Raw genomic sequence first — 13,816 nt, forward strand, 5'->3', positions numbered from 1 at the left:
ACAGACTTTTCTTGCTAGCACTTGGTTGACTCCTGTCAGCTCTGACATCACGGTCTTTAAACAGCCCTCTCAGTAACTATGGAAAAGAGATTTTAATTTGTGTACAAAAAACAAGATATAGAAGGCAGACTTAATTAAAAAAAATATACAAAATATTTTAACTCCTGATATCATTGCCATTTTCAAGTCTGACAGAACTTGCCTATGTTACCTGAAAAGAGACTACTGTGTTTCAGATTTGACTTGGATCAAGTCTCTATTTAAAGGGATTACCCTTCCTTTTATTCTTGTAACCATAAGCCACGTTTGTTTTGCCTAATCTCCCATAAAACTGTTGAAATATGACAAAATTAAGTAGTAATTCCACTTTATTTATCAGTTTTGCTGAAGGATCTCCCCACATAAGTACCAATAATCAAGAAACCATCCATTTGCACCAAACCAAAAAAGCTTGACATTAAAGTGATTAAGATTTAGGCAAGAAAACCACACACGCCAATGGCAGCCTTTCAACAGCAGGTGGTGTGACAGGATTAGATAACTTGCCTCAGAATATCCTGTTAACACCTATGTAATAAAAAGAACAGCACTAGTAAAGGAAGGTACGTCCAAGATATTTCCTTCAGTTCAGATCAACTCAGTAAAAAGGGAAACGCGAACGTACAAACATGCATTAAAATCATGGTCACTTAATAGAACACACAAATGTCAATTCAACATGTCTTCCCTCAGACCTCTCTCTGGAGATGCATCTTTACTATTTGTCTGGTATTACTATGCAAAAATGTATATGGCTTTACTATAGCCTGGTATTAAACCTCTTAGACAAAATTACTGGCCATGTTTTAGCATTTTTTGTAAATTACTGCAACAGACACTTGAGTATATCCATCTCAAAGAGCATCCAACCAGTCAGAAATTCCTTTTCTAAATTGCCTGTCAGCAAATCAAAATGCAGAAACCAAACACAGACACAAAATATCCCCAAAAACCAACAAAAAAGGCCCTCTGTATAAACACTGCATACTAATTTTACACAACTTAAGAAGTTAATGTTTTACATTTCAAAAGGTAGCTAGAGGAAAAAATGCAGACTGCATTTTATTATTTAAAGATGAAGGTAGAATGTTTGATTGCTATTGTGCTGGACTCATTCATCCAGTTCAAAAGGAATAGGAACAAAACCCTTCTTTCTTCACAGTTATTTTTCACTCCAGAGGGGTTGAGGCAAGCACGCAAAAGAGCTCAGTCTCTTCTTGTACAGCATGCTCCCCAAATATGATCTGCAGCCAGCCCAGCTTCTCTGCAGATGCTGGAACACTGCAGTGCTCTAAACCAGCTGTGAACTTCAACCCATTCAGCCAGCACAGCAAGCTCTATGATGTCCAGTTTCAGAAGCACATCAAACAGATGACCTTTGCTCTTTCCTTAGTTCTACTGCTCAGAGCTTTCCTGATTGGCTTCTATTAAAGTAATGACTCAAACACTCAAATATCTTTTTCAAAAGGCCAGCTTGAAAGACAACTTAAGTCAAAACACACAATCATTAAGCATTTACTCTAGGTGTTACTTCAATTAACACCTATGGTCTTACAAAGTATGAACATTCCCTAATAAAGGAGTTAAAGGACACGTTTTGAAGAGGGAAGCAGGAAGATATGGTTTATAAACAAAAGTACTGGAAACAAGCACAAAAGCAGGATATTTAGTGAACCATTATTATAAAACAAGAAGCAGCAGCAAAGACCAGACTTTCATCAGTTATTTAATCTAGTCACTGAAGTGGAATACTAGAAAGATCACATTCCTCTACAGTGAAGTAATCAGTTGGCAATTCTTTAGAAAAAAGTCTCTATGCAACAACCACATTACTACACGTATGTTACAGTACATCTCGTAGCAGAATGGAATGGAATCAAAATGGAATTTTTCGAGAAGCTCTGGAGTTGAATTTCATACCCATACTCAAATAACTCTTCTCATATGAATCCCTCACAGGTGGTTATTGTCAAAAATAATGCAAGGCTTCCTTTGAACAGCACTGGAGCCTAAACCACTGAGAAAGTAAACATATTCTGGCAGTGGTGAACTTGACTTTTGTTGATGCCAGGCAAATTTTTAAAGATGAATATGCATTCAACATTACTGAGATTCAATATCCACCATTTCAAACCATGCTGATGCATTTCACATCTAGAACTGAGCACAGAGCAACTGGCATGCACAGAGCTATGAGACATCTGGAACTCAATAGTTGGAAGCCTTTCCCAAATTGAAACTTAGGGCAGACTAAATACAAAAGGCATCTTTGGATGGATGATTTTGTTGATTTTTTTGTTTAATCCCGAGGCTAACAGTAACAGCTGACTTGGCCTTTCATTGCCTTATCTCTTGAGTATGTTGAATTTTGGATTTCTGTCATATACTTTCCTGATTTGTCCTGCAAGCTTAGTTACCAAGAGGGTAAACTTTAAATCAAGAGTTTACAGTTGCCATTTTGAGCACTGTAAAGCAGTAGCAATATGAAGAGCTTTGTGATGGTTGCAAGCTTCCCAGGTTGCCTGATTAGCCATTCAGCTAACATTGGTTATGCTAGACTATGCTGTACATGTACCAGCATTCCTTCCAGGAGTAGTGATTATAGCATGTTTTGTAACTCTACTGAAGATCTACAAATAAATTATTTCTGTTCATCTCTCCCTTTTCAAGTCTCAAATTACTATCAAAGCTATCAAAGAAAAGACTGGACAGGTATGTTGCTAAAAATGCCTTGACTGCTAAATGTAATTATGGACAAGGACAGTGAACGTTAAGTTACTGCTGAGCCTTGAGATATTTACCTGAGCAAGATTTATTTGGTCAGGGACTACCACCTGATCAGAAAACAGTGTGCATATTACAGCAAGACCCAATTCCCATCTGTGATGGAGGCTTCCACAGTATTGTTCCTGTACACCTACAATCCTTAGGAAAGTGCCCCTCTCTGGTACTGGTTTCAAGGAACCAGCAGTAAGTTGATGCTATGAACATAACCAGAGTGCCAGTAGTCACATGAGCAGGTATTCCTCCACTTGCAGCTCAGTATTCTCAGACTAAAACTGGAAAACTGATCAGCAGTGCTACGGAGCATTATATTAGTAGATAACAACGATAACATTAACTCTTTTCATTATCTCATAACACTCCCACTGTCAGAAGAGCAACTGGTATGTTTTCAATTAGGGAGAGAGAGAAGGAAAGAATACCATTCATATACATATACTGTTAAATTTCACTTTTTTCCCTTCCCATTTGGCACAGTTATGAAATCTGGCAAACTTCCTCCTAGTTAAACCCTTTCACTGCCACAGAGATTCCTCCCTTCCTGGTCTTTCCTCAGGCTCAGCTGCTTGTACATTGCAGACACACCAGCATGTCCTTGCAAGTAAATGACAAGGTACCAAGAAATTCCCCTGGAGGGAAGAGGTGTGCACCTCAAAACTAAAGGAGAATATTCATATGGATGCATCCACATTTCCAACAGTATTGATATGCAGACTGCTAGTAAAAGCCTCTTACAAGTATGATCACATTTCTTGCTAGAGGTATAACATATTGAAATTCTGGGAATATATATGAAAACTTAGTTTCCCATTTATGATCCTGATGGCACCAGACAAAGCTGACAGGATTAAATGCTCCCTTCTGGAAGCTGGAAGTCACAATACTGGAAATACCATAGGCCTTGGTACAAAGATCACTTAAGTTATTTTTCAGAAGTTGTCTTGCACCTCCATTCTTCCCTTACATCCAAGAAACTCGGGGGACCACACCTCAAGCTACCAAAGCAGATATAAATCAACCCAGTTGCTTTGAAATAATTCATCATAATACATTCCATATTGCCACACTAACAAAAAACCAAAAAAACCCCAACTTTCTGCTTTGACTTGTTTCTTGTGGACAATTTGGCTTATAGAACTAAATAGAAAATAGTTTATTCCAAATGGATGCTTTTATGCTGAACAGTTTATGCCCGCAAAACATGAGTAGTACCTATCCTATGGCAAGAGCTCCCTGTTAAAGTGTAACAGAAGAATATATGCATGGAAGTTAAAGGACATTTTTCTGTTCGCATATGCAGCCAAAGGCAAACCAAAAGTGATTACGCTGAATTCAGACTGCATCATTTCATGGCTTCTGATTACAAAATGTCAATTGAGTTCTCTGGATCTGAATGACCAACAGCTAGGGCAGAGGCTTAGAAGCCAGTGCTTAGCACATCACACTGCTCCAGGCAGCTTCCAGCAAGTCATTCCTGCTGAGGCTGGGCAGGAAGTGAGGGCAAAGCAGAGGAAACACCAGCAGGAAACTTCAGCTCAATCAGTCAGAGATTTCAAGAGGCAGAAGGGATGACCTGCAAGGTTCCTAAGCCCTTGCAACTAACACTGCTTCCTGAATCTCTCACAAACTGATTGGCTCAACAAAAATCTTTTCAGATACATTATGTAATTTATTCCTTACATTCTACTACAAATTAAGAGAGAACTGGTTATGATAGCCACTACACAGTGGAGCTCTCCAGATGAAGATGGCCAAAGAAGGATGACAACAGACAAGCTTTAAGTCATCCTTTAGACACTGCTTATTCTCCATGGAGACCTATGTATGGTTTTCCTACCTCTTCACTCCTCTAAAGGTGGATATGGGAGTTTTAAATTCACTTCTAACACAAACTTTAATTGGTGTAATGAAGCCCTTCGTATGTATTAAAGAAAGGGAAAAGAGGACCATATGATCTGGACTCAAAGACAAATACTGTAAGAATAAATAATGCTGTTAGATAGGTTAATGTATGAAAAATGTGCTTTTAGGTTTCATTTAAGCTGTCTGTTCTGAAAAAAAAAAAAAAAAAAAAAAAGATAGAGTCATTGATATTAAATTTTAAGCCTTATTTATTGACTCTGGTCTATTTCAGATTTATTCATGAGAAAGTTTATTACCTTAGAAGGAACTCTCTATTCCAAAATTTTGAGAAAGGCCAGACAGTTTCAGCCCAGAAAACTTCGAACATATGCTTGCCTTGTAAATTATTTTGTTTCCTCTTGGCATCATGTCAATCCAAATTTAAAGAGTCACATGCAGTAGATAGCAGGAATAATACTGCAAACCACTTTTCAGCATTTAACCATGTTTGGTTACTGGCTCAGTATCAGAATATAAGCTCAAGATTATGCAAATACTTCTTAAATTGCTTTAGTTCTTCTTCACTAGTACTGTGAAAGGCTATACCAAAATGACCTGGATTACCAAGCTTATATATATTTCTAGATGTATAAAAACTGATTTAAAACATCTGGTTTCAATTTTCCATTGTAAAAAGCAAATTAAAAAGCTCTGCAATAAATAGCAACAACACAATAAAGAACAGTCTTCATCTGTTGCAGCCCATTCTGGTTTTATCTGTGGAAGCTTCTCTGAATTACACTTTTATTGCAAGATAAAGCAAAAATGCAACAGGAAGAATTTAGCATTCATTTACTAACAAGCAAATCAATATTTCTAGATACCACTAAATCTTTTGTAACTTAAACAGATTTCCAATAGCATATGGGGAATGCTTGAATCTCATGTTTCGAGTGTTCTACAACTACCTCAGAAGTCCTTCAGTATAATCAATTTTTCATAAGGAAAAGGTCTCATTTGTCCAAAATCTTCTCCAAGGAAGCACAGAATTCAGATTGTTGCATTTCTCTCCACCCAAGCTTTCATTACTTGATCTAAATACTAGCTCAAAAAAATACTAGCAACCAAAAGAGGAGTACCACTAGACTAGACTCCTGGAAAAGATGAGTAAAGCACAAGGCTTTACTTCATTACTAGTCATTTGAATCAGAGACAAAATATTACCCAAAGTGTCAGAAATAACTGTCAGTGAAAGACATTTTGTTTAAGAAGGTGAGTTACAGGGTTTTCATTAGTTTCTTGAAGTTTTCAACAGCGAGTAGAGGAGTAGTGTTTTCCATGCTTCTATATCATCAAATAATTTCAGTTACATGTAAGGCTTGACAGAGCTCTCACAGTGGAAAATAACTGAAAGCAGTTATTTTATTTTAAGGCGGAAGTGTAAGTGAATAATTATCAGAAATCTTGCTGGTTCCTTTATGTACTTCTAGTTAAGTTGTTGTCAGCACTGAGAAAACAAAGGCAGCAGTGGGTATTTCTGGTTTTAGATGTAAAGCAAATAATTTATATCCTTATTTTATGCTGTTCAAACACAAAACAATTTAATGTGACAAAACTGTCACAGTGTTACCATCCAACTGAATGCGGGGGTAGCATGGGGTTGCTAGGGAAGGCTGACAGTAGAAGAACTTGGGAGTGACATTCCATGACACCAAGAATCCCTGGCTCTCCAGTCCCCTTCCACTCCTCCCTTCAAGGGCAAGGCAGGGCTCTTTCTAAACCATAATACCTCAGTTATTATCAGGCTATTACTTCTCCACAGTGGTTATGGACAACCAATGACAAGGCTGTGTGCATTTGCTGCGAACAAAAACAGTATTTGCTTTCATTTCCGGTCTGGTTCAAAGTCCTGAACCAGGCTCCAAAATTACATATGCCTTCCAGTAAGGACCAGGTAACTTAAATACTTTACTCTGTATCTTGAATTCTAATAAACGTTTTCATTGATACTAGACTAACATAACAAAGACATACTGCTTTCCTTCCACTACTACAGAAATCTATGTACACTACCATGGAAAAATGTGCTCTAAAGAATTAAGATTTCTGTATGAAAATGAGTATGTGATTGCAGGTCATTCTCTCTTATGAAGAAAGGGAAACAATCAGTTACAGAAATCATTGAGGCATCTCTTGAAACTGTAACCTGATTTTTAGATTTACTTCAGAAATGGGACTTCGTAATTTCACAGACTGCTTCAGAACCAATTTCTAATTCAGCAAAAAGTCCAAGTTTTAGTCAAGGTATAACACTGGTGAACAGCAGTTATCAACTATTTTGAAATATATTACAATTAATTTCTAGTTTAACATGTTCTGCAGATAACATAACAATAAAATGTTTGAGACATGAGTTTTGCTCTCCTTCTGCTGCCTGCTGCTCAGAACAGAATCAGGGAATTTCCTTAAAGACACTTTAGGTTAGTGAAAACTAACCTAAAACCACTGAAAACTTAGAATTTACTTTACAAGTGAAAAAACTTACCAAAATCTCAATTCCAGCCAAGGAAATGATAATGAAGGAAAGAAGTTAGTCCTATAACCCAGCCATGCTTACATTTATTTCCAGTGACGGTGTCATAAATCTACTCTGAACAAATACGCTAAGGGACAAAATATACATTTATATCCACCTCTGTTCTTCTAAGACCCTAATTACAGATAGGAAAGCTCTAAATACGCACTTAGAGAGGTGATGAGTCTTCCAAGAAATTGGTGGCTTACAGGAAGGTAGCTAGTTCACTGAGCAAGTCCCTCAAACTAGCAAAAATCACAGAGAATACCCTATACCCACTTTCTTTGAGGAACTCATCCCATAAAAGACTACAGATACAGATTTTATCACACTTCGCCATTTTTATATAATTAAGAGTATTTTGGACTGGTTTATAATCTTAGATTGAGTGGGTTAAAAAAAAAAACCCAACAACAAACAGGTTTTACTTGCTATACTTGGGTGTGCACACTTTCCACATTAGTGTATTGTACTGTAGTCATTTATAGCCAAGCTACGTTTGCAATTAGGTATATTGCCACATGGTTATAAAAAAAGCACAAAACCTCTAAGAACATTTCTGAATCTCTACACTAACAATGTTATTTCCAATCATGAGATTTGAATTGCAGCCTACAGACTTGATGGGAGATTCCCATCCCCCACACCCCAACCCTGGTATTAAACAGTCAGCCTAATTAGCAGCTCAACCAGCAGTCTCTCCTTCACTTATGTTCTCTCCTTTCTATAAACTAAAGAGCTGCACCAAAATTAGGCTGAACAAAATACACGATGTCCCAAAATAAATTTCATTCCCCTTGGTATAGCATACACTTGCTTACCGTAAATGCTTTGTACCTGAACTCTGTGTTTTTCTCCTCTTCACTTTTATACCCTTCAAGTAATTTTAGTAGTAATGCCAAAGTACTGTTATATAATCAAACTATAAATAATATTTAATTCTTGTTTCTTCTAATAGCACCACACCCTCCTAATTCCTTACAACATGAGACTTTACACTGATAAGCTGTAAACCACCTTACCCCCATACTAGCAACTTGTGATTTAGAAAGAATCAGATTTAGCACCAAGAATACAGCTCTGCACCATCCTAAAAGTTACGTCAGAAAGTACATTAAATATGACTTCCTAACTTCCATAAACTGGTTAAAGTAGTATTATTCCAACGAAAAATTCTCTTACCAGAGCTCAATGACAGAGCAGCTCCTCTGTGAGAAGGTGTTTTAGCTGTGCTCCCAGTTCTACTTTCACATCCTCTCTTCAAGGGCAACACAGATGGAACCATTTTAACCCTGGGTGCTGATACACTTCGTTGTGTGATTGGGTCTTTCTTTGGTATGTTTTTCTCTGGTGTTGTCTCATCTTTCACAGAAGGCAACTGCTTTAAAAATAATTAAACAAACAACAACAAAACCCTCAGACCACCACTGTGAGAAACTGAAGATATCCTTTTCCAGCACCTGAAATGAAACACTGACCACACAGATAAAGGATATGCCAAGCTATTTGCTGTCATATCTGCAGTTTAGAACCACAAGAATCATGTCCTGAATGGCCTTCAACACAAAACTTTTAGTTTGAAGCTAATCACTGGTAATGACCAACACACTAAAGAGGTTAAAGAGGTCATTTTACATCAGAATTTCTTCCTCCCTGAACTCTAATTAAGCCATTCAATTATATGACTGCTCTCAATTTCAAGGTAAATTCTTTACCACGCAACTAAACAACTCCACATAGCATCAAAACACCAATTCTGAATCCTTACCATGCCTCTGAGATCTTGATCAAACAAGATCTGAAGCTCTAACATTCTTTCTCACTGTTCCTTTTCTTTTAAGCTTTTGTGAGAATATTTGAAAGCAGGTATTTCTGACAGGCAGCTCTTCCAAAAATATTTCCCAACCAACCAGCACATGTATACCTCCCGGCCAGGAAGTTTGCACCTTCCAGCTGGCTGACTGCCCAAAACCAGGTATATGCCCTCTACATGAGAAATATTTCCAGACTGCTCTTCACTATTCTACAGAGTCCCAGTTCTGCTTCAAATAAACATACTCCCAATTATTCAAAGCAGACAGTTAAATTAAAATGTTATGAGACTTGTTGGTCTCTGAGTTTTGTGATACTTAATAATATTGCTAATACATGCAAAACATTTCTGAAAGTAAATTTAGCTTTAATTTAGCTTTAAAGCAGGCTTTGAAAGAAAAAATACTGAAAACAGCAATTTCTCTAATGTCTATTTAAAGGTACTGCACTACTGGAATTATGTTGATAACAGTGCATAATAAATGCTGTATTTAGAAAAACCTCACACCAAGTTATGCTGTGCAGTTTTACCAATTTGACTAAATTAAGGCTTGTTTGCTTTTATTAGAAATCTTAAACCTCATTGTTTATAAAAGACTTTACATGAAAAAAATTTTAAACATGTAATAAGATGAAGGCTGAAGACACTAACTCACACTTGAGGCAAACTGCAACCAGCTTATAGAACAATTAATCTTCACTCCTGTCATTAGGGAGAGTCTTCACCTCAGTAATCAATGCCACAGTTACAGTTGTAGACACAAAACTCATTCCACAATTTCCATTCAGCACAGTGCCATACAAAATTCCCTCTTTCCAAACATTCAAAACATACAAGGATGTAAAGAAAAGAGCTTACCAAAGGAGCAGAATGTAGGTCAAATGTTTCATTTACCACATCTTTTAACAAGACTCCTTCCTGCAGAATTCCCATGCTGCTGTTTTGCTCTTTTTCACCTCCAGTCAGGCAGGTGCTTTGAGCACAGGGCTGCATTAAAGAATTTGAACTTTCCATTTTATCGTTCAGCATCTCTTTCGAGTTCCCTGTGCATGCTGGAAGTGCAGCAGAAAGAGAGGAGTATGCTGAGGGAGTAGGGATTGCTTTGCTAACGTCTTCCGGATTCTGCTTTAACACAGGTGTCTTTGAAGCCTTGTGGGAAGCATTTCTGGGATGCGTCGTGGCATGCACAACTTGGCCAGCAAAGAGGTGTTTGTTAAGATGTAGCTTATGGGGTTTATTCACAGGCAACTCCACCTTAGTATCTTTTGCTAGATCTATTTTCTTTTTCAGCACTTTTATAGAGGGGGACAATTGCCTTGGGGAAGCAGCCAGTGAAGATGAGGAGACAGCTGATAGCTGTGGGGACTGGGGAGACTGTTTTACTGCTACACTATCTCTTGACTGTAGTACAGGCCTAGACATAACCTTTGGTTTCACATTTTTGAAATTAGGTTTAGGAAAGCTAACAATCTCTGATTTCTTTGCTTTTGTTACTGTTGACACCATAGGAGACCTGCCTACTGGTTTTCCTGCAGCCTGACCTGAACCAGCTTTAGACAAAGGCCTTCTATTACGCCCTCCTACAAATGCCTCACTTGGTCTTAGTTTAGAAGACTTGTCTTCAAGTTCTGCCAAAGATGAAATGGAGAAAGTTGCATTTTTTGATTGTTCTTTAGGGGTTGAAGTACATAAAGCAGAATTGCTTTCATTAGCCATAGGACTGAAGACCAAAAAAGTTGCTTCACATTTCAGGTCAGGCCTAAGAGTCCGCTTTAATTTTGGTACACTGCTAGATATCAATGAGGTGTGCATATCCTGAAGAGCAGCATTTCCAGAGACACTTTGGTCTTTGATTAAGGGTTCACTGGTTTTCTTTGATACTTGTTCTGCATTCACTTTATCTATTGGGAGAAGGTGCACATTATTTACAGGACTATCCACGTATGTTTCAGCATTGGAATTAGCAGTTTCATCATGGTCAAGCTTATCCTCCAAAGATTTCACTTGGTCATCTTCATTAATCTTAACACATGGTGACAATGCATCTGGCCTGTAAGGATCTACACATCCAGCAGCTAGTTCTATAGACTGTGCTTCTGTTTGCTGTGATTCTTTATCAGTCTTGTTAGTGTTTTTCAGACAGTGTTCAGCATCTGCAGAGGGAGGCCAAAATACTTCAAGATCTGAGTAGGCATCTGGGCTTTCTGAAACCACTATTGTAGAGGACAAATGAGGTGTCCTTTCTGAGCTCATTCTATCAAATTTCTCTCTCATACATACTTCAGAAGAGATTAGTGTTTCCCTCACATTCATGTCATTGTTTTGAGCAGTTGCCAGAGCTTCACATGTAACATTAGTAACATCCAATGTGCTCAGGTGGTATTGTGCCTTGACCTTTGTAAGGGACTCCATGTTCTGCTCTGAAGAAGGAAGAGGTAATACACACTCAGACTCAGCCTGACTGTAAGGCACAAATTGTTTGATACTCTGATTTTGCATCTTTGCTATAGCAGCATTACCTTTCAGTAAGTTTGTTTCTTTCAAGTCACAGTTCAAAGGAGAAAAGCAAGAATGTTCTGTCACAGAAGACTTGCATCCAGCATCTCCATCTCCCAACAGAGCTCCTGTGCAGTTGTATTTATCAGGTATCTTCTGCAGATGAAGTGCTTCAATGCACTGCTCTTTTAAAAGAATACTTGTTAAGTCACTCTTTTTTTCAACATCATCTTCCTGCTCAGTCACTATATTTTGGTCAGCTGAATCACCATGTATCTTGGTAGCACAGTTCTTTGAGGAAGATGTAGCTCTGTCACATCCGTAGTTATTTCCATTCTCATCCCTTATAAGTAAAGACGACTTCCAGCCGTTCTTTGCTTTGTCATCTGACTTTTCAACATTCATTTTAAATGCTAAATTTTAAGCTATTTGCATTTTAGACTTATTTAAAATCCCAGAGAATTCAGGTTCTTCTGAACTTCATAGAAAAAAATATTCAGGCTTTCCCTGGAACAGGTCAACTGTCCTGAAAAATATTTAAAAAAAGTAGTTCCTTGTTTTCATGTTTCCTGGGAAATTTCAAAAGTTCTGGAATTAAAAAAAAATTAAAAACAATGAGCCAAACCAGAATTTTAAAACAAGTACTCGTAAGTTATTAGTGCAGCCATTTTGACCAACTTCCTTCAGGCTTTTGCAGTGATACCATCTGTACATGTTGACCCCACAAGCAATTTCTGCTTCCCTGACTGTCAAGCAGTTTTTGAACCCTTTGGTCAGTTGTAATCAAGTGTGACTTCAGGGCCACATTCTCAGATACTTGGCCTGCTTGTCTTCCACATAAGAAAAAGAACAACCCAAAAGATTTGGGTCTTCAACTGGAAGAAGGCACCTAAGGGACTATACGATAGAAATGAACCATCATCATTTTTCCCTTTCACCAGCAGTAACACAACAAAATGGCACAGTTCCTCACACTGTAGTCAAGCTATAAAGCTTATTATTGCACAATGTTTGGAAGTCAAAAACATATACAGGTTTATACATAAGCAGGTAAGAATGACTAAGAAAAATGTGTTCAGAACTGACTCAAGAAGCTCTCAGTCACAAACTGCACACAGCTAGAAGAACTCTAGGGAAGTATCACTACGTACTCGCACTGCTGTTCTTACACTCTTCACTTAGCATTCAGCCCTGATCACTGATGGATATGGGACACAGCATTAGGTGGATCTTCAGTCTGACTTACGTACAGGTTTGCATGAAGACAGTAAATTGAAAGATCTAAATTGTAATGATGAAACACTGCTCTGTAAGCTGCAGTCGAGAAAAGATACCACAGCAGTAGCTTAGCAGCAACACTAAGAATACCAGAGAAGAAAACCTTTCATGCTAATTCATAGCAAAGAACAGTAACAACTCTAGACAGCAGTTTTTCTGTGCTCTGAAGGCCTTTTTCCTGCACTCTGAAGTGGCTATTTCCTGCACAGCAGAGGCAGCTAAACATCTTCAAAGAATTGTCTTAAGACATCTGAACTGAAATAAAAATACTGGGAGGTTCATAATCAGCTCTGATGTTACACCAGTACACTTCCCCAGTGCTGCTGGGGTAGCCAACAGGTGCACACTGAACCTCTCCAGAGTTACTGGAGAACAATTCCCTACATAACAACAGCCTCCATATTCTTTAAAGATGGAACAGCGTTATACAAGTGGAAAAACAGTTCTAGTGGCCTCTTTTGCAGAGCCAAATATTCTAACCTGAAACCCTAGAGAAGCCAAAGGTGAGATGGAAGGATGACAATGTGGACAAGGGGGAGAGGGTAATCAACCAAAACCAAACAAGCCAAAGAACAACCCTTGCAGTGTATAAGGACAAGTTCCTAGGAAGCAGTAAAACTGCAGCCAGGTAACACAATCACAAGGACATGAAACAGAGATTAAAACTGTCCAAAGCAGGTGGAAGACCATAGTATGATCCCATATGAAAGGCTCCTAGCACTAGAAATGAGACCAGAGGTATGAAAAACTTCAAATTTACAAGATACAGTTGCACAGGAGATCTGGCAGGAAGCAGGGTCCCTTTTGGAGCAACAAGGTCTAAATACGAGGGACAGAGTTCACTGGATCACACACAAAAATCAAGATGAAGATGCAGTCACTGGTAAAGGTCAGCTTTTCAATTGATGAATGGGAAAACTGGATAGATGTTGAACACCATCACACATCTGAAGTGACTGATTCCACTCTCCAATCAAAGAATACAAAGG

The 13,816-nt window shown here is 38.1% G+C and overlaps 1 protein-coding gene across 3 annotated transcripts in view; it reads right to left on the reverse strand.

The window, feature by feature from the left end:
• MTUS1 (microtubule associated scaffold protein 1) overlaps positions 1 to 12,131 on the reverse strand; it is an 86,602-nt gene extending 74,471 nt beyond the window's left edge. For all 3 annotated transcript variants that reach the window (XM_030449707.1, XM_030449708.1, XM_030449705.1), the window contains exons 1-2: positions 9,912 to 12,131; positions 8,423 to 8,618 (exon numbers count right to left, since the gene is read on the reverse strand). In XM_030449707.1, coding sequence (XP_030305567.1) covers positions 8,423 to 8,618; positions 9,912 to 11,954 — 2,239 coding nt within the window. In that variant the 5' untranslated portion in view covers positions 11,955 to 12,131. The remainder of the gene's footprint in view (positions 1 to 8,422; positions 8,619 to 9,911) is intronic.
• Positions 12,132 to 13,816: the final 1,685 nt, after the last annotated feature.

The sequence above is a fragment of the Calypte anna genome, chromosome 4A (genome assembly GCF_003957555.1).
Source record: "Calypte anna isolate BGI_N300 chromosome 4A, bCalAnn1_v1.p, whole genome shotgun sequence".
Classification (NCBI taxonomy): Eukaryota; Metazoa; Chordata; class Aves; order Apodiformes; family Trochilidae; genus Calypte; species Calypte anna.